Source organism: Lepisma saccharinum, chromosome 25, assembly GCF_977018435.1.
Source record: "Lepisma saccharinum chromosome 25, izLepSacc3.1, whole genome shotgun sequence".
NCBI classification, from domain to species: Eukaryota; Metazoa; Arthropoda; class Insecta; order Zygentoma; family Lepismatidae; genus Lepisma; species Lepisma saccharinum.
The window spans coordinates 8,227,627-8,248,183 of record NC_139253.1 but is presented as its reverse complement, the minus strand read 5'-3'; the positions used below and the strand labels follow the sequence as shown (position 1 = coordinate 8,248,183).

The following is a 20,557-nucleotide window of genomic DNA, read 5'->3' as shown; positions in this document are numbered from 1 at the left end:
AAATAAGAACAAAACACAGGACAACACAAACAAAATTATACTGGCCATGGGGCCAGTCGCCAGAGCCTCGTTAGTCTGCAGTCCAGGGTGTACTACGTGGAAGTGAGGTTGACTATTGGGTGCACTATGTGGAAGAATCACCCCTTACACCCCAGGGATTTTTAGAAGTGGAAGTAACAACCAAGACGGATAATTCAAGAAGAGATATTTTGAGTAGTCGATTGATAATGATGTTTTCCTAAAGTTGGTATATTTTATGTAAAATATCGAAATTTCCATTTCGCTTGTAGAAATGTTGATAATTACTAGTTTATGTAAATTTTGATAAAATGATAGAAATTGTTCAAATGTAAATAAGCTGTTTAAAAAAATGTGTCCATGTTGTTATGAGCCAAGTATATTGAAAATTGAGAAAATGAAAAGAAAAAGTTATTTAATGTCAATTGTTTTGTATAAATTATGTGAAAACTAGTTGTGGTTCGATGAAAAAAAATATTGATGGTTGGTAGAAGTGCTGGTAAATATTATTATTGTCAATGAGCGGGTAGATATTGTAAAATTGAAAAATAGCTTTGTAATAAGAAAAAGAAAAGGTAGATAGAAATATGAAAGTAAACCTCTAAACTAAACCTCTAAACTGTTTATGATGCTGCAAAATGAAGTGAAGAACGAACGAGAAAGAAGGTTGTACAGATGTGCTCAAAAGAAGTCAATTGGGAAATTCTTCAGAGCTCAAGATGAAATAGCGTTAACAAAAGAGGAGATTGCATTAATAGCAGGATATTGAGAGTTCTTGGACATAGCTATATGAGCTAAAAGTCAGTGTGTATTAAGATAAAGTGCGAGAGAGGCACATAAATATAAGGTCGAAGGCGGACCGGAAATGTGGAAAAATATATAAGGTCGAAGGCGGACCAGAAATGAAAAATAGTAGGTCGAAGGCGAACCGAAAATTATTGTACTTACGTAATAAAGAACATGCTGATATTTAAGTGAAAGATTATGTCCAGAATTCTGTTGCAAGTTAAGAAATAGTTTGTTAAAAAGATAAGCGACGTATGGTAAGATGTAATTTCCTAAAATTAGTAATTTGAGCATACTGATACCTTAAAGAAGAAAAGAAAAGAAAGGTAAAGATCATGACAAGAGAAAGGAGGTTTACTGTTTTAACTTAATGAGTATGATGATATTTTGTAGAAGATAGAAATCAAAATACTTTTGTAATATTCTTCACTTACCCGCCTGTACCTGCTCTAGTAAATAATTGAATCACAACATGAAGAAAATTTAAAATTATGGAATTGCAGAAACATTAAAAGGAGAATTTATGAAAATAAGTTAAAACAATTAGAAAACTTGCAAAACAATTTGTGATTCATTGAAGTTACTTGTAGTAGATTGATAAATTATGTAGTAATGGTTCAAAGTTGATTTTATGTAATGTATGAAGGTATATATGTAATGAAAGGAAATTGAAAAATATGTTTATTATGTTTCAATGTTTATAAATTGTGATTGTGTATACTTTCTCGAGAATATTCTTACCATGTGGTTGCAAGAAACGATTGAACAGAATTATTATTGAAATTGAAGGAAAATCTATGTGCGTATACTGTGTTAAAAGATATTTTGAAATTGTAACCTGAATTTTGAAAGGAAAATTGTATATACGAGGGTTGTACAAATATTCAAGGAGAGGAAAAGACTAAAAGACATTAGCTCTCCTTGATCAGTCCATCTAATGTCTCTTCAGGGGAGGGGGCATCTATAACAGATTATTTTGAGGACTGATTATTTCTTCCGAGAAGAAAGAGGTTAGAGAGACTAACACCCCTCGGGGAAAATGAACTGTCCTTACTATGCATTGTGTAAAGGGACAAAGAAAAACGCGGTGAAGTTTTTTCGAGCAGTGTTTGTAGAGCCTTTGAGTGAAAGGCCGCGTTGCTTCGCGCGTTGGCTGCAGAAGTTTACATGCAGCAGTTGGCGTAGAGATAGATCTCTGGGTATGGAAAATTCGCGAATTTGACTGTGCTATTGACAGCAAGTTGCAGTTAGTTATTCTTGGACTCTTTTTGTAGATGTCGTTTGCCTAGTGGACAGTTAACAGTGATCTGTGTTCCAGACATTTGAACGTTCGCGTGATTGGGAAAAGAGCGCGCGGAATTTTATTTAAATACAGACTGTTTTCTCGTGGCAACTTTTATAGCACGAGAAGTGAAAAGAACACTGCAAGTGTGTAGTTGTGAACTGAGAAATGCTAATCGAGATGACGACGGTGATACCAAGTTCGACCTTTGAACTATGAATGCGACGGTGAATTACTTCGAGGGATAGACGTTGAAGATCTTCGAGGGAAAGAAGAAGCGGCGGAAAGAAGACATCAAGGAGCTTCTGCCAATAGTGTCCCCCCCCCCCTAGTGTCGAGAGCTCTCGAGATGTTTACTTTTATATCGGAAGTGTTGATTGCAGTCAAAGTGAAAGCGCAGCGCTGAGTAAATTTCGTAAGTAGGTCGACCATATTATTTTAATTGAGTTTAAAGTGTTTATTTTCTGTTTATTAATCTATGTTACTAACCTAAGATTAATCTAAGGCAACTGGAGGTAATTTTTGTATTAGTTTTAACTATGTAAAACAAATCCCTCCAGCTTTCCAGGGCAAATTAAAAATTTATTAACCGCTAGTTTATTTTAGAAGTTTGTAATAAAAAACAGTAAAGAATCCTTGGGTTTTCTTAAGCAGTTTTAAAGTGTAAATTAGAAATGTAAAACCAAAAATATGTTCTAGCGTAAACGAAACTGCGACGTTAAAAGTCCAAAAAACAACTTTTACCGTTATAAATGGACAGTTGGCGAGTGAGCGGGATAGCGTGAGGATTACAGATTGGAGAGACAAAGGAAGTGGGGGACGATTATTGAACACTGGGGGAGAAGGAGAGTGAATATCTCACAGGAAGGTCAGATATGTGAACAGTTAGAGGACAATCTATGGAAATGACCTTCTTCTAATTGTGAGGCAAGTAATATCCTTTTCTTGATAAATCCGTAACGGTTCAGTCATGGAGAGTACAAAACCCATATCTAACTTAAATTAATTCTATTGTCATTCCTTTAAATGTAGCCTCTCGCATATATCACATTTAGGGCAAATGATTACCATTTGGAAGATGAATGATGAACAGCTACACCACGCAAGTGGCGATCCCATTGCAGTTTTAACATTGCGATACGGCACAATGGTTCGAACAGAAATTACAACTTTAGGTCAAATTCCGATCATCCTATCATAAGCATAAACTGGAATTCAATCAAACTTTAAAAAATATTCTCGACTCTGTAAAACATTGTGATAAATGACAGAACAACCAAGTCTTCAAAAATATTAGTCATAATAATATATTAAAAATCCCGGCAGCTGGGATAGCCCCTAGCTATCGATCTCTCCGCAGATCCGCGGCTGGGGGGGGGGGGAGGAAGGGGGTCGAATAATCTAGCTACGCGGCTGGCTCTGAGTAGGGGAAATTTAATTCTGATCACCTTGTACGCAACTAAAAACAGGGTAAAAATAAAGAGAATGTCAGTAATCTTGAATGCACAATAGCGTGCATTCGCTGCAAACTGTAATATCAGTGCTGTTTGTAGAAAATTCCAAAACAAACGAATCAATGCCGAAAGTCAGATAAGGCTATCGCCATTAGAGTGCACATCAAAGAATCTAAAGATAGGAAGCAACTTCAAAACAAAGAAATGGAGTGGATCTACGTATTTCGAGGGCAATTTCTCACTGATACTGTCACAGAATGTAAATGATAAACGTTTAAAGCTATTCCGTAGCATATTCTTGAAGGCAAAACACCTGTGACTGGAAGCCAATTTAAGGTCTACTGGTTATATGACAGGACAGGTTAGTCTCGATTCTTACTGGTAAATATATTCGTTCCACACTCACTTCACTTAACTCTGGCAGTTTGTTTCTTTATACAGCATATTTGCCGAAGATACAATTCAACATACAAGTGTATCGATATAACTAACTAACTAACTAACTCTCTAGCCTTCTTAAACCCGAAGGTTCATGGCTGCAGCAACACAGGCCTTCCATCTTTCCCTATCTTGAGCAAGATCTATATACTCTTTTCCATCCCTACCAATTTCCTTTAGGTCCATCTCAACATTGTCCCTCTATCTTCATCTTGGTCTTCTTACTGGTCTCTTACCATTAGGTTTCCCAACAAGAATCCTGTAAACTCCTCTTTCCTCTCCCATTCGTGTCACACGGCCTGCCCACCTAAGTCTTCTTGATTTAATCATTCTAATAATATCTGGACATGAATACATATTATGCCGTTCAAAATTATGTAACCTTCTCCAGTCACTTGTATCCTTATCCCTTTTAGGTCCAAATATTTTCCTAAGGATCTTATTTTCAAATACTCTCAATTTATGTTCCTCTTTCAATGTAAGGGACCAAGTTTCACATCCATATAATACATTACAGGCAAAATTACTGTTTTGTATATTTTAATTTTTAGTTTCTTAGATATTAAACGAGAAGACAAAAGTTTATGAAGAGAGAAGTAACATGAATTTCCTGAATTAAGCCTACTTTTTATTTCCTCTTTAATATAATTTTCATTTGTTAATATTACTCCTAAGTATTTGAATTTGGAAACTGGTTCAAACGAGTTGTTATCAATAATTAGATTTTGATTATTACCTAACACTTGATTTCGGCCTGTAAGCATATATTTAGTTTTCTCTTTGTTAACTTCCAAAACTATCTCTTTAGCAGTTTTGAAAAATATTTTAGCATTATTCTTAATTGTATTCACATCATCCCCAAGTAAGTCTACATCATCTGCATATGCTAACAATTGAGTCACACCATTTAATTTTAGTCCTTCTTTAGTTTCTTTTACCTTCCTAACAGCATATTCTAAGGCAAAATTAAAGAGCAATGGAGATAATGCATCTCCTTGTTTTAACCCATCATGAATTGTAAATTTGTCAGACATATTAATACCCACACGAATTTTACTTTCTGTTTCACTGGTGCATATTTTTATCATACTAACAAGCTTCTTAGGTATTCCAAACCCTACTAATATATTATATAATTTATCTCTTTTGACCGAACCATATGCTTTTTTGAAATCAATGAATAGCTGTGTATCAATATACGCTGTATAAAACAACTTATTACTAACTTCGTTGACCTTACAATCACGCTCAGTTCTGGGTTGTAGCAACTCCATTGACTTTCAATGGGATCACTACAACCCAGAAGTGTTCGTGACTGTACAGTTGGTTGCAAAAGTAATACCAGGAAAATAGCCCGTCATTAACATTACAGGTGTATTTCATCTACGTCACAAACTGTTGCATTGTGGGATCGAGCAGCCATGATTGTGGTCGGTTCTCTTAAACATACGGAATTCAAGCGGGCGGCTGGAGATTTCAACTTTGTTACGATGGTACTGTGCCGTACTCAGTTGTTTAACAGAAACTTACGTTCATCCTCGAATTTTCCGAGAAAGAACAGAAGGTGTGCTTCACGGCACGGAAATCGATAATTATTGGTGATCAGAAGATACCGCGTCGCAAATACTACAGTGTGTGTGCAGTGAACATTTCCTCTCAGATATGTTTATATGCCACCTTTCTCTGTGACTTTTAGTACAAATGGATCGAACTAGTGTGTTTTGTCATACTTGCAATAGTGTTTCTTTGTTTTTTGGTAGAAAGGTGCTAATACTTCCGATAAGTTTGATGATAAAACTGATAATATTCAAAGTTTAATTCATCTTGATAATTGGACGTTTGTATTTAATTATTTATTATATTTCGTTCGTTAAAGCAAACTGTTATTCGACCCATGAGAAAATGTGCCGGTAGTAGGCTTTGCGTACTGTCAAGAAAAAACCCTGCTATCAAAGTATCCCCAATTGGTTGATTGGTTTATTTTACTTCTCTTTTCTGCCAGTTTTGGCTAATCGTGAAGACAAGGCTGAGTGATGATATGATGAAATTGATTAAGGGAAACTCACAAAGAAAACTCATGCCCAGGCCGGGATTCGAACCCGGGACCCCTGGCATCGTAGCGCGCTGTGTTAACCACTCCGCCACAGAGGCCGGTATACCCCAAATTGTTAAAGCAAGGAGTGAAATTACTGTTTTTGAGCAACTCAACATTTTAAGTTGCAGCGCTTGAACAAACATTAAAGGGAAACAGAGACGGTAATGAAAATATTTTGAAAATATTTTAGTAAATCTATACTGGATGTAAATATTTCAAGCCGAATCCTAACCACTAATAAATACGAAAACGAATTGATTCCAGGTAGCTGGGTCAAGTAATTAAACACACGTGAACTAGAGTTGGCCAAAGGTTTAGACCCCTTTTCGTTTCGTTATCGTCCAGTTCATATGGATCTACACCGCAAAACCTCGCCTTTTCTCCATATCTTTTTGTGTCGACTGCGCAAAGAGCTTGAACACGAAAAAATACCATTTCCAGATGGCACAACATTGTCATTAATTGTATGCAATGTTTTACCGAAATTTTACACAGTACTAACAACAAACGTACAGTTGGCGCAGGTGTAACGAACGCTACGTGCAAAGAGAATGGATCCCATTCTCCTACGTGGTGGGTATTTCCTTGCAGACGACAAACAACTCGGCCGCAAACATGGCGGCGGTGCGAATTTTGACGTCACATGAAACCCACCTATATACCTACATTAGGCCCTTGCATCAATTATACCGGGCCGCGAGAGGATCTCCTGAAGTTTGCGACTTGCAGCCCGAGCTGGCAACCACTTGGAAAGATAGCCTTTCTTTCGGCTTTCGAGTTCGATTTTGATAACAGGAAATGCTTTCGTGACAGTGGAATGCGCGATCTAACCGGAGGTCGTGTTGCTTCCCGTCTCCAAATTTGGAGTTTGATGAACGGTCAATTCAGTTTGCGCAGCCATTTTTAATAACAAAGACGAGGGTAATTTTTTTCAGCCTCCGATGGTGCCGCCAGGAGGTCGTGAAGCGCAGTGTGATTGGCGTCTCACCTGCCACAACCACCACCATTACTGACAAGACCTACGATTCAGTTGAAGTTGAGGGACGGCGGAAATTCACCGTCGAATGAGCTGTGTGCCGGAGAGGCATGCTGTCTTCGGGCATTGTCTTGCTTCATGACAATGCCCGACCGTATGTTGCTGCATCAACCCATGACCTTCTTCAACGAATCCACTGTGAAGTGTTTGATCAGCCATCTACATCCCAGACCTGGCGCCGTGACTTCCCCCAGGCAATGATCAAGTGATTGGGAGGATGGTGCTTCCACACCAATGCATAGCTTCGGCAGACCTGGCTCAACAGACAGGCGGCACCTTTCTTTGCAGAGGGTATTGGAAAGCTGGTGCATCGTTACGATAAATGTCTGAATCTTCTTGGGGATTACGTTGAAAAGTAGATTATACATGTGCATAACTTTTGTCAATAAACCCATTTTGCTATTCACTGTGGTTATGATTTCATGCCCTCTCGGAGGTTGAAAAAAATAGCCCTCGTATATTGAAGTGAAAATATTCTTATTAATTTGAATTCTTCTGTGTCCGAAAAGGATCTTGCCAATGAAAATCAGTAGGCTACTTACAAAATTAATTGAATTATATTGGTCAGACAAAATTAAAGATTCCATTATATCCAGTAGTTGGCATGTAATTTAAACCAAATTTTATGTTTGCAAACAAGCCTAGACATAATCGAATCAACACTATCTATGATTATGCCATAATTTATTTATTAATATTAAATTACGAGGCTACATATTAATTATGTATGTAAGCTATTTACGAGTAAAAATGTTGGAATCGGGGCATTGACTTTTAAGAAATACCAGGTCGCGGGCTTACGAAGGTTGAGAACCACTTTTTTTGAGGGGGCAACACTATAGGGGGTACTCGCCTGCCCCTCTGGAAAAGTATGTCGGTATGTAACAGGTCTAAAAATTATGTTGTATCTATGATAAACTACAAGTAGTTGTTACTTTTTAAGTAGACACCCAAATGTCAACCGGCCTCCCCGATGACGTACTGTTAACGTAGTCGCCTTGTAATCAAGGGGTCCCAGGTTCGATACCCTGTGGAGGCCATTGCACAATGGTTCTGATCCCACTTTAAACTGTAGGTCCAATTCCAATTAGACTATCTGTTCATGAAGTGGACCTGAAACAACAATCAATTCAAAACAAATGTCAACCCCTCTTCCACGTAGTACAACCTGGACTGCATTTTGCAGACTAACGAGGCTATGGCGTCTGAACCTGCAGCCAGTATAATCTTCTGGACAAGTGTTGTGTCGTCCGTATATGTTTGTGATTGCCCTTTCATCCATCTCATCACATCACCATTCATCGTCATCGCCAAAAGTGGCAGAAAAGAGACGTAAAATAACCAAATTCAATCAATCAATCAATACATGTACATATAGTTGGATGCATAAATATTACCAAGCGAACTGCCCATCGCCATGTTTTTGCACATTATTTTATCCAGTGAAAACGTCAAGAATTGAAATAATAATTCCAAACAAGCTGCTGCCATCCTGTGCGCCAACATATGGAAAAATCTATTCGAAAAGAAAAATTAATGAAAATTGCCAAGCAATACTTGTGCATCCCACTGTACGTATATAAGGTACAATGGTTTGGTCGACAGGACGCTGGATATTACTGGAAAAATTCCCACCAGAAGTCACCCACTCCTGGAATCGAACTCGAGTCACTAGTGTAACAGGCATACGGTCTATCGACTTAACCACCGCGACCTTTATGTGACAAACATATGTGTTTTCCAATTATTAACCCTCTTTCAGGGTTCTTTGGCTAAATTCCCTTTAAGACAAACAAATGGTATTCAAGCATTTATAGTTTCAGATGTCTTAACGCCGAAATGGAAGCGAGCGCTGGGTATAGAAGAGCCGCCGTCATCGACCATGGAACCCTTTACTGCAGGGCAGGATTTGCTGGAGAGGAGGCCCCAAGGTCCACAATTCCAACGGTTGTGGGAAGACCCTTTGGAAAGGTACGGGTACATATTAGTCTAGAGTGTGAATATCTGAAAGCAAGGTGGGCACATGCAAGGTTGGGCAATTATGTGTAAAACAAAAGGTTATCTTGCCGTGTAAAAGAGTCTTAAAAAGCTGACATATCTACAAATTATGGCGCTGCTATTTAGGGCTATAACAATCCAGATATTACGCATTCTTTATAATATACTAGCTGATTACGCGGCGTTGCCCGGGTAATTATTTATGCCAATCTTGTATTAGACAGGAAAATAATGAATTCTAACTATAGTGTAAAATGTAACTAATTTTATATGTGATCGTGAATGTCACCAAATAGCTTAGCGACTCCGAAAACTATGGATTCGACACTAATCTAGGTCATTTGTGGCATTTTATTCTTCACCCTCTCTCCCCCCATGCCGATAGGTGATGATCTTGGAGTTGAACCGCATTGGGAGTGTTACAAAAACATGGATTCCATTCGCAACAAAGCCTGAATGTTAGACATCCCGAGAAACACTATCGTTGTGCGGATTGCATAGAGTCATTGGTGTCTGTGTGCGGAATTTAATATCGGTGGTCCTCGATTATATTTACATGTCACCCCTTCCCACCCCATCCCTAGGGGTGCCAGGGGTGTCTTACCCTCACAATATTTATTTCCAAGTTGCAAGTGATACGTGTACCAAGTTTGGTTGGAATCGCTCCAGGCGTTCGAGAGTTATTGCTGAACATACATACACACATACATAATACATTTTTATATACGTATATATAAAAAATAAAAAGAGAGAAGAGATTATTCTATTTATGTAATATTTGAAGTAGCGAAGCGTGAGATTTTTAGGTAGTCATCGTAAAGCTCGCCAAACGTCAGCGTCAATCTTTCAGCCGGGGGTGGGGGGCTATATTTCTCCACGGTAAACACCAAAGTAATGTGTTACGTTATGTGATTTGTATTCTAGTATCTGAGTGATAATAATATCTCACAGTGCTGTAAGCTTATATCCACACTATTTCAAGAAAACAAAAATTCTGAATTTGTTTACCATACATTTCCGCCCGATGAGAAGTTCCGAAAAATTGGGAGAGCAAATCATATCGAAAATACAAAATTTCAGGTTGCTAATATTTTTTGCTGTAACATTACGAATGTGATTTTAAATCTGAATTACTAGGAATTACACCAAAGAAGAGACTGAAGAAAGACGCCATTTCTACATTGAAAATGGTGATAACAGTGTTCGCACATGGATGACCAAATCCTGATTTCTTTTTCAACGGAGTATGTGATCGTAAAATAAATTCTACCTGAATAACGGACAAATTGTTAAAAATCTCGCTCTGAAATTCGGATTGCCTCCGAAATATCAGGGTAGTAAAATTTCCTAATCGAGATTTTTAATTTTCCGGAATTCTGATAGTTTTAGCCATCGCTAGTGTGACGTTAAGATGTGCTAGGAAAAGGAAAAGTGTTCTGTTTGAATTGAACCGCAAGATCCAAAAAAATAAATGAGAAATGCTATGAAGGAAATGAAATGGATCCAGAACTGCTCTTGTTTCAGTTTTTCCCAGCTTTTGCTTAGTTATAATTTTTTCTATGCACCATTACATTCATGTATTCTGTGTAAGTTGCGTTGCGATGCTCTTCAATATGCTTTTCCTCTTAAAAACAAGAGCGTTGCATGCTTTACAGTGCTGGAAATAGTAGACACTGAGAAGTTTCATCTTGGTGACGGCACAGAAACCCTGCCGTGGTTGTAAACATGGGGGCTGAAAAAGGTCTGTTGTGACCAGACCTTCAAGAGAGGGGGAAACTAGTGGTGGAAGGACCTTGGATTCGCACAATTTTTGCGATGACCTGCACCGCGTGACACCATTGCATTCAATAGGAAACGTAGCGGGATGGTTGGGCACGGGGGATAGAACTGAGCTCTCATTTCGATGCGCTAAACTTAGCGAATCTCTTGCGTATATCTAGCTGTTTTATGGTGCCACTTGACTAATTTCGCACAAAATATGCGACTATTCTGTCTTTTTCTTTCTTTTTTTTACTTATTCTCTAAAATATTTAAAATTCTATGTTTTTATTCTTTTACTTTGTCATCGCCACATCTCCTGATGACCGGACGTCTCGCCTCTGACTATTTGCCATTAAAAACAACAGCAGAGGTTGAAGTTCGCAGATAGAATGTGGATTATGCTTAAAAGTATCTTTCAGTGACTTTTGAAACACTCTATATTATGAATTTCAAAGAGGTAGAAGTTCTAAAGTTGCTGAAGCGGCAAACTGAATACAGAGTTGTGATCTACTATCGGCTTCGAAGCAACAGACTATTGGAGACGAAGACTCCACGTTATCCGTTCATGCTGTTGGAAGTTGCTTCTTACATGGGCGACAACATCGGCAGCCAAAATAAATAGTGGGGCAAAATTTCGAGTTAAAATTTGCTGAACAAAAGATGACGGATGTCGGGTTTCCGCCGACTTTCTGCACTTGATGGTTTATTTACAAGATAGTATATCGCTTCTGGCATCTCGTAATTAGAAGATTACTTGTCATATAGCGCTACTTGTAGCTATAAAGCAAGGCACTACCACGCTCACTGTGATATATCTGAGAACTACGTAGCGTTCAAACACGAGCAACTGCAGCAGCTTGAAGATGCATGCAGTACCAAACTTGACATGCCTAACCTACTCATAGCCGGAATAAAAATGTTGGACAGGTCAGGTTTGGTGCTGTTAGTAAAGTCTGTTTGCAGACGATAAATACATGATATCAGAACAGTCGCTGCTGACAGTATAATAAGGCATCAACCAGGTTCGTTTTATATTCCCTTTATACTCAGAAAGACAAATCGGGATTGAACTGGACCAACAGTTCAAGTGCAGCCATTAGGCTTGCCAACTTTAAAGAATAAAATTCCAGGAGATTTCTTTGCAGCCTTCAAACCCTTTAAAATAAAATTTTCTTTAAGACTAATGTCCTGAATATCAGCTGTTAGAGAACAACACACATAAATTTGCCGTTGCGTAGATACCAATTTTCGTTTCGTCTCCCTCTCTCTTCGTATCACGTGTTCTACCCTGCTCGAAAACCTTCGCTATTGTTGCCATATTGTCATTCCATTCCTGGACACACTCGCGCAAACATCATTGAAAACAATTGAATAGCGCTCCAGCTCACGGTTCACACCGTTCGGCAGGGACGGTAATGTGGCAATATAGCACGGCGTAGTGGTTGCTTCTTTTATGCAGTGCATGTTCATTGGCTAGCTAGTAACTAGTGTTGCCAACTGTAATAATGAAGCGCTATTTCTGTCACGGAAGGGGAAAGTCAAGTAAAATGACGGTGAGTTTTGTTGGATTGGAAGCACCATATTTTTATTTTATACTAAGTATTTTGCCGGTTTGACGTCGTGTGCGTGTATTGCGTGTGTGTATGTGAAAGTGTGTGTTTGTTAATGAACGTTAAATTCCATAATGCCTCCAGTTCTGTCAAAGTTGAAATCAAAAACCTTCCATAGCCAAGCTATGCAATTGCACGAGTTCATGAAGAAGGAAGCCAGTGAAGGTGTTAGCATCCCAATACAGCATTTTGGCAAGAGAGCAGCGGCTGCGACTGGAGTTCCTGAACGAACAATCAGGGCTATCATGAACGAAAGACAATCTCTTGAGATGTCAGAAGGCCACTCCACATCATTCCACACTCCCGGGAAAGAACGACAAGGACCAGCGACCAAATCGTCAGTGGACGGTTTCGATGAAAACGTTATCCGTAGGCGCATATACGACTACGCTCTGCGTGAAAATGAAGTGCCGACATTGAAAAAATTGCATGTCAAATTACAGGCGGACATAAATTTTGCGGGAAGTCAAGAGAGTTTGCGACGTTTGCTGCGAAAGATGGGATTTAGGTGGAGGAAGAGGAGGCTGTCATTTTTGTTTTCTGTGTTAAAATTGCCATGCTTTGATGGGTGACCAAGTTCATAGCAGGGCCGGCGGAAGGGGAGGGCGAACCGTGCCACCGGCCAGTGCGGCAAAATTTGAAGAGAAGAAAAAAATAAGCATATAGAAAACTGTGGTCGAGCGAGATATTCTTTTGCGCTTAATATTATTGAAATAGCATAAGAAGTCTCATTATTTATTTTATATTTTGATGCTTTAGTTAGGAATATATTGATGTTCAATTTCCCGTTGCTGCGTAATGACGGGGGGGGGGGGGGGGTCGAAATGGAGCGGCATCTGCTGCCACCGCCCAGGGAGGCAAAGTGACTAGCGCCAGCCCTGGTTCATAGCAAAAGAAATAGCCGCGCATCTTATCGTCTAGTGGCAGTATATGTACTTGTTATTGTTGTGGAAGCCGGCATCGTTTGCAAATGTACAACAAAGGCAACCGACTGTCACCGATCACAGAGAGGAAATAATAATACTGCTTGAGGAGGAGTGTTGTGGTCCAATTGTCGCGGTTTAACACGTTGGCATGTTGTTATCTGCCGTTGCAGTTCCGTACCAGTGTATACGGGTTTTGGGAGTGAACAGTTAGAACGCCACCAGTGCATGAATGCAATGAAAAATAATATTTATTTTATTTTGTTTGAAATCACTCAAATAAGGAATCGTATGAAGAAGTCTTCTTTGCAGCATTTTTGGTAATTTTACGTATGTGTTAGTTCATATTTTGCGAATTTTTAGTCCATATGTATGTGGTTACATACAAAGCCATTTGTTAGTACATATTAATCCTAGTCCTGGTATAATGCATGACGTTTAAAACTCAACGTTAGATAGACCTGAATTCTCTAATTACCTTGTTGTACGTAACAGCTGTGCATCGGCGCACTGCAGCGATTTTTCTATCTGCTCCATTAGCAACACTGCTTCTTTAGTTCTGTCGCGCATCGCACGGCAGAAATATCTGTGTTGGACTCTATCTGTTTGTGTTCTTCCTATTGCGAATACAAAATTGAATAAACTTGATGAAAACAATCTAGCAAGCAAGCACAATTTGTAAGTAAGCAAACAAGTAAATAAAAGTCACTAATACTTTTTTTTTATTTTCTCGAGATTCTGAACTGACTACAACTCTTACATTTTGATAATAAATTGTTAAGAAATGGAGAAAAGAGGAAGAGGGAGAGAGATAAGGAAATGGAGAAAAAGGTAGAAAGAGAAAGGTAGAAAGGGAGAGAGTAGAGAAGAAAGAGAATAGAGAAAATGAAGAACGATAGAAATAGAGAAAATTAGGGAGAAATAGAAACAAATAGGCAAAAGGGAGAAGAAGGAGAGAGAAGGACATGCAGAAAAAGGAAGAAAGGGAGAGAAGATAATACAGAAAAGAGGAAGAAAGAGAGAGGAGGAAATAAATAAAAGAGGAAGAGAGGGAAAGAAGGACATTTGAAAATGAGGAGAGGAGAGATTGAAATAGTGAAAAAAGAAAGAACGAAGTAAAGAAAAGAGGAAGAAATAAAGGCATAGAGGGAGAGAGGAAGAAAGTGGCAAGAAAAATAGATAATTTCAGTAGCCATGAACATAGTAGCAGTGTAACATTTTGCCGACCCTTGAGACCAACCGTTTGGCGTCGCCACTGTCTACTAGAAACAATTGACTGTTTACTTATCCCTCAGGTTGCCTCTAGGATGCCCGATCTGAAGGACTTCTTCATCGGCAGCGAGGCTCTCCTGAAGTCAGACATTCTGAGCCTGAAGCACCCGATCCAGCACGGCATGGTGGACCACTGGGACGACATGGTCAAGATCTGGGAGCACATCTACAAGAAGACTCTCAGGGTGGACCCGAGGGACCAACCGGTGCTCCTCACGGAATCCCCGTTGGTGCCCAAAGTTAACAGGGAGAAGATGACCCAGGTGAGTTTACTTGAACCTATGCTTTATTTTAAACCTATGCTTTATTTTACTTATAACTCCATTAAGCCTTGTTTCCATGATTATGAAAAACTAAATATGCTGACCAAGGCAGTAATTTATTTTATTAAAAACATAAACTAAACGTAACGTTTCAACCTTCTAGCAAGGTCTTCTTCAGACTCTGCACCAAGTACAAATGTAACAAGGTACAAAACAGGACGATACATATACACAAACATTAACCCCCTCCAGACTATTAGAAAGTTGTTCTGGAACATTCTAGCAGGTGGCCTTCACTTGCTAACTGTACTTTCACCTAAAAGGCTAAACACAATTACTTCCATATAGAATGTGGTTGGACTTTCTATCTCACGCTCTTTTTCCTTCATTTTTCTTCCTTCTCCTCTCCTCTTTCTCTCTTGTCCTTTCCACTCTTTCTAACACCTTATCCCATTCTTTGTTTAACTTCACTCCCCCATTCCAGTTCATTGTGTCTTCTTCACCTTTCTTCTCTATTTCCTTGGCTTCCTTCCATTTTAAGCATTCTCTTCTCCCTTCCTATCTGCTTAGCCTCATCCCACTCTATGTCATGTTCTGTTTGAATATTGCATTTCTCTCTCTTTTAAGTCGTACATCATCCCTATGTTGTTTCAACCTGTCTTTCAGCCATGGGCGTCAGGAAAGGGGGAAAGGGGGGGCCGTGCCCCCCCTGGAAAGCGAATGTCAACCAAAAATTACATATTTCACACATATAATTTAATTTCAGTCACAATAATGTGTGTTAATTATTGCACGAACATGATAAATTCAAATTTAAGCAATGTTTTTTGAAGGATGAACACTATTATTGGGAAAAATATGCCATGTTGGCCCCCACTGGAAAAAATTACCTTCCTTGCCTCTCCCTGGAAAAAATCCTGCGGACGCCCATGCTTTCAGCCTTTCTTTTCGTTTCTCCTATGTACACACTCTGACACCTGCTAGAAAGTGCCAAACAACTTTCTAAATAGTCTGGAAGGAGTAATGTTTGTGTATATATAATGCCCTGTTTTTGTATCTTGTTACTTTTGTACTTGATACAGAGTCTGAAGAAGACCTTGCTAGAAGGTTGAAATGTTAAAATTTAGTTTATGTTTTTAATAAAATAAATTACTGCCTTGGTCAGTATATTTAGTTTATTTTACTTCGCTTTTTGTGCCACTTTTTGGCTCATTTGCGAAGACGGGGATAAGTGATGACATGATGAAATCGATCCATGCCCAGGGCGATGTGCTAACCACTCCGCTACGAGGGAGAACGTGAGACAAAAAGGGGTGTCACTATCTTTTTCGAACACGTGGGGATATCCATGACTCGAAAGAAGAGATGGTAATCAATGTGCACTCAAAATACTTTTCCAACGAACTCGGGCATGCATTCATGCATGAGATTCTCAGGATTCATTCATTAAAAAAAGATTGTCTTTCAACTAAATATGTCCAACATTTTAATAAACTGGTAATAATAAAGATGTTCATTATCGGATGATAATATCTCTTGTCAGGTGCGCCGACTTGTCAAAATTATTGGGAGGGGGCTCTGATCACTAAAATAAATTAATGAATTACTCACTCTCGCCCTTTTTTAAATTTTGGCCTCAGTGTTCGGAATCTCATAAAAGCCCATGAATTCTCAAAAATATCAACATTTTTATTCACAGTTCGAATGCAGAATATTAATTGTCCACGGATGGACATGTCACAAGTTTCGTCAGCCATAATAGCAAAATATTCCCCACTTTTAATATCTGCTACCACGGAGCGCAAAACAGATCTCCCTAATATATCAAGGATCTCGTTCTGAATGTCATGTTAGAGCCATTTGTAGCCCGAACGTCCCATCCACTACCCTAGTTCATGCACATCGTCTTTTTAAACTCTTTTTAGTAAAAATTTTAACAATACTCATAATTGCATACTTAGTATATAGTAATAAGTCATGTGTTTTGCTGTCTCTGGTCATAGCCCACACAAAGTTGATGGTTTAGCGATCTCAGCCCCCAAATTGATGGTCTAGAACATTTCAAATGTGTACTTAAAGTTAAGTTCATGTGGCACAATTCAGAGTAAACTTTACAAGAGAAGCAAAATAATACATTAGATCCTCTAAAGCAAAATTATTTAAATATTTTGGGGGCTCTGCCTCCACATCGTTAACATTGGAGGGCCTCGAGCCCCCCGAAGCCCCATGGAGTCGGCGCCTATGTCTTGTGAAAAAATCTTATTGCTATGGATTAATTCGCAAGCATTAATAAACATGCTGTACTTCACTTCTACTATCTTTTGTAGCGAGCACAAACAGAAATTGCACAACCGACTGGTGACTCTCAAAAACCACAGTAAAAAAAACGCTTTTCCTTGTCAAACTCACAGATTATCTTCATATGACCAGACATTTCTCTCCGATTGGTTTTTACCACAGGATCCAGCAGAGAAGCAAGTTGCAATTAGAACACGATCTAGTCGACAAAACCAGTCTGGCAGCAATCATTTCTAACCTAGTAGCAAGTTCAGCGCCAACGGGGGCATTACAATAGGAAATTTAGCTCTGTGTGCTTCGGCCTTAAAGTGACTTTTGTATAACGAAATCAAATTATCTTCACAGGTTCTGTTTGAGACATTCAGCCCGCCGTCAGCCTACATTGCCATCCACCAGCTTCTCTTCCTCTACTCTTCGGGGAAACTCACGGGCCTCGTGTACGACTGCGGGGAGAATGTGTCATATACTGTTCCTGTATACCACGGTATGGGCTGAAATTATATTCTTGTTCTATTACACTACAAGAATAAGATTTAAGACATATTGGTAATCAGGTTTGCTTTGATTTGTTTCATTTAGCGCCGCTTTTCAATGTGACATCTCTGTGATGATTATTATAGAAACAGCAAGGTGTCATTTTTCGGCAACGCTAATCATTGTTCTCATACACTGCCTCTTCCCCTACTTATGTATAAAATATTTATTGGTTGTGGACAAAATCCATGCACCAGTTAACAATTTATCAATTGGTAATATATACATGTATGCACATAATATTTACTCACAATTATTCCTTTCATAATAAATAGTTACCAAATTTTATTACACTTTTACAGATTCGACTTATTAAGATATTTTATAAGAATATAGATTACCGAGGATGAAGGTGAAGTCAGTAAACAAGGCAGTGTCAGTTGATATCCACTCCTGTACAATTCCGACCGTAATTTCTTCCGTTTTAGCATAAAGTTTTATTCTCTTTTTGGGCAATGATTGAATCAAAATAACTTCCACTATTGAGTTTTGGAGGGCAGTCCATGGACTTGTAACATGCATGATTTATTTTTGTTCAACTGAAACACATATTGTCCTAATTAATATTATGTGACGCTGAAAATGTAGGACATTTATGATATTTTCCAAATTCCTCCTGGACGCCGAACATAAGGCTAAAATGTAGGACATGTCCAGGAAAAACCGGACGTCTGGTAACCCTAGCCAAAGATGAAGTATGCGATTGGAATAGAATGTATGTACGGATGCTGAAGTACACCCCCCGCAGAGCTCAATTTCATATAGACAGATTAAGCATGATACTAGTTAACATTCAAAACTTATTAAATTTTTAACAATTTATTGTTAACTTATCCTCGATATAGTATACCTTAAGTATGTTTCACCAAAACACAACACGATAGTTGATTCAAGTTTTCACTCGAGTTCATTTTTAACAGAATTGAATTACTACCAATTATTTAATATTAAATATAAGATTCTTAGCGTATGACATTGCCAAAAAAGAATAAATCTGTGGCTTGTGTATTGTACCGTGTCATGAAGGCAGAAAGAGAGTGTGGAGTTAGCACTCCACACATTCTCGATTTCGACCATGCTATATGTAATGTGAGGACTACTGTCTGTCCGGCTTTACCCCCTAGGGTTGCTTCCAGCTACCCATTGAGGCTGCGTGAGCCCTAGAGTCACTCCTTGCAAGGACATTGCCGGGGACAAATATCACCTATTATATAAGCTCGCCCTCCCCCTTCATAGAGCACAATAGATATTATATTGATCCAATAATTACTTTTTAATTAACTTGTTGACATATTTACAGGATATGCGTTGGCCAGTGGCATTAGTCGGCATGAAGTTGGTGGACAGGACTTGACAAACCATCTCCTGAGGATGCTGAACGAACGTGGGTACCAGTTCTACGTAAGCTCTGAGATAGAAACTGCCCGGAAGTTAAAAAAGGAGTACTGCTACGTAGCTCAGGACTTTCACGAGGAGCTTGAAGCGTCTTCGAGAAGCAATTCGATTGAAAAAGCGTACGAACTTCCCGACGGACGCTTGGTCAAGCTTAGAGACGAGAGAATACGTTGTCCAGAAGCTCTCTTCCAACCGCAGCTGCTTGGGTCTGAAGCACCCAGCGTACAAAAGTCTGTCCAAGAGAGCATTGATAAGATTAACAGCGATATTCACGATGAAATGTACGGAAATATAATGCTATCAGGTGGAAGTACAATGTTTACTGGTATGCAAGAGCGGCTGACAAAAGAGCTTGAACAACTAACGCCATCTTGTAATAAGGTTTGTGTCTCCCAACCTACGAAACAGGGAAATGCAGCATGGATTGGAGGTTCGGTGCTAGCTTCACTCTCGACTTTTCAGAACATGTGGATGAGCAAGCAAGAGTATGATGAACACGGTCCATCCATTGTGCATAAGAAGTGTGAGCAAGTTTGTCCTACTTGATATACGTATCCATTTGTAAAGTTAGAGAAACATTTAAAAGATTTCCTTGTAAAAAAATTATGTATGAGGCATGTTGAATATATAATCATTATTTTCAATAGCTTTATTCACTTGAACGTAGAGTCAAACCCAGATATTTCTGCCCCGATCGGCGCAGTAGAACGGGAGAACCAGTGTTGCTAATCTGCTCGATAGAAAAATCGCTACACTGCGCCGAAGCACAACTGTTCGTAGAACAAGGAAATTAGAGAACTCAGCTCTATTTAACTTGAGTTTTAAACGCCATGCATTATAACCAGGGCTGGGATTTATATGTGCTAACAAGTGGCTTTATATGTACACTTCGCAACATCTTATTTGACCGCCTCGAAAGAATTCTAAGTCCCGAAATCGTAAACTTAGCAACATTGCACTTCAGCTCCAGGTGAGAGTAGCCAACTTTGAGTAGGTCCTTCCACTAGACGATAAACGCTCCGGTGATAGGTTTTCAATTTAACACTTTCCATGAACTTAGAAACTATAAACCGCTATTATAATACACAATCAAACAGAAATAATAAATTGGAAAAAGAAACTTGAAGGATATTTACGATTCTGCTTGCTCGACTTGAAATTTGGGGGGTTTGAAACACTGAATAGAGTTTTTCTCCACCTGGAGGAAATTGCCATCACGTTTGTGCAGAAAGAAGCAAATTTGTGAGGATTTTATGCGACATTTTATTTACAATATCTTGCATAATATCGAACAGTTCTCAAAAACATATATTTTACACGACTTGTCGAGAAAATTTGCTTGAAACACAGGAAGGTGGGAGTCTTCATAAACGTCAACATGTTTTTAAGGGTAT

The 20,557-nt window shown here is 38.9% G+C and overlaps 1 protein-coding gene across 1 annotated transcript; it reads left to right on the top strand.

Moving 5' to 3' along the window:
* The first annotated feature begins 3,775 nt into the window (after positions 1-3,775).
* LOC145978558 (uncharacterized) lies at positions 3,776-19,871 on the top strand. The gene is made up of 5 exons (XM_083111251.1): positions 3,776-3,901; positions 8,927-9,080; positions 14,697-14,936; positions 17,580-17,718; positions 19,069-19,871. Exons 2-5 carry the CDS (start codon positions 8,949-8,951, stop codon positions 19,707-19,709), a joined length of 1,152 nt encoding a protein of 383 aa, XP_082967377.1. The 5' UTR covers positions 3,776-3,901; positions 8,927-8,948; the 3' UTR covers positions 19,710-19,871.
* Positions 19,872-20,557: the final 686 nt, after the last annotated feature.

What these genes read in the sequence shown, in the direction of transcription:
- LOC145978558 (XM_083111251.1), top strand. Translation starts at nt 8,949, where the DNA reads ATGGAAGCGAGCGCTGGGTATAGAAGAGCCGCCGTCATCGACCATGGA. An exon ending in ACAGGGAGAAGATGACCCAG is followed by an intron (nt 14,937 to 17,579) that starts GTGAGTTTACTT and finishes TTATCTTCACAG; the next exon opens with GTTCTGTTTGAGACATTCAG. An exon ending in TACTGTTCCTGTATACCACG is followed by an intron (nt 17,719 to 19,068) that starts GTATGGGCTGAA and finishes ACATATTTACAG; the next exon opens with GATATGCGTTGGCCAGTGGC.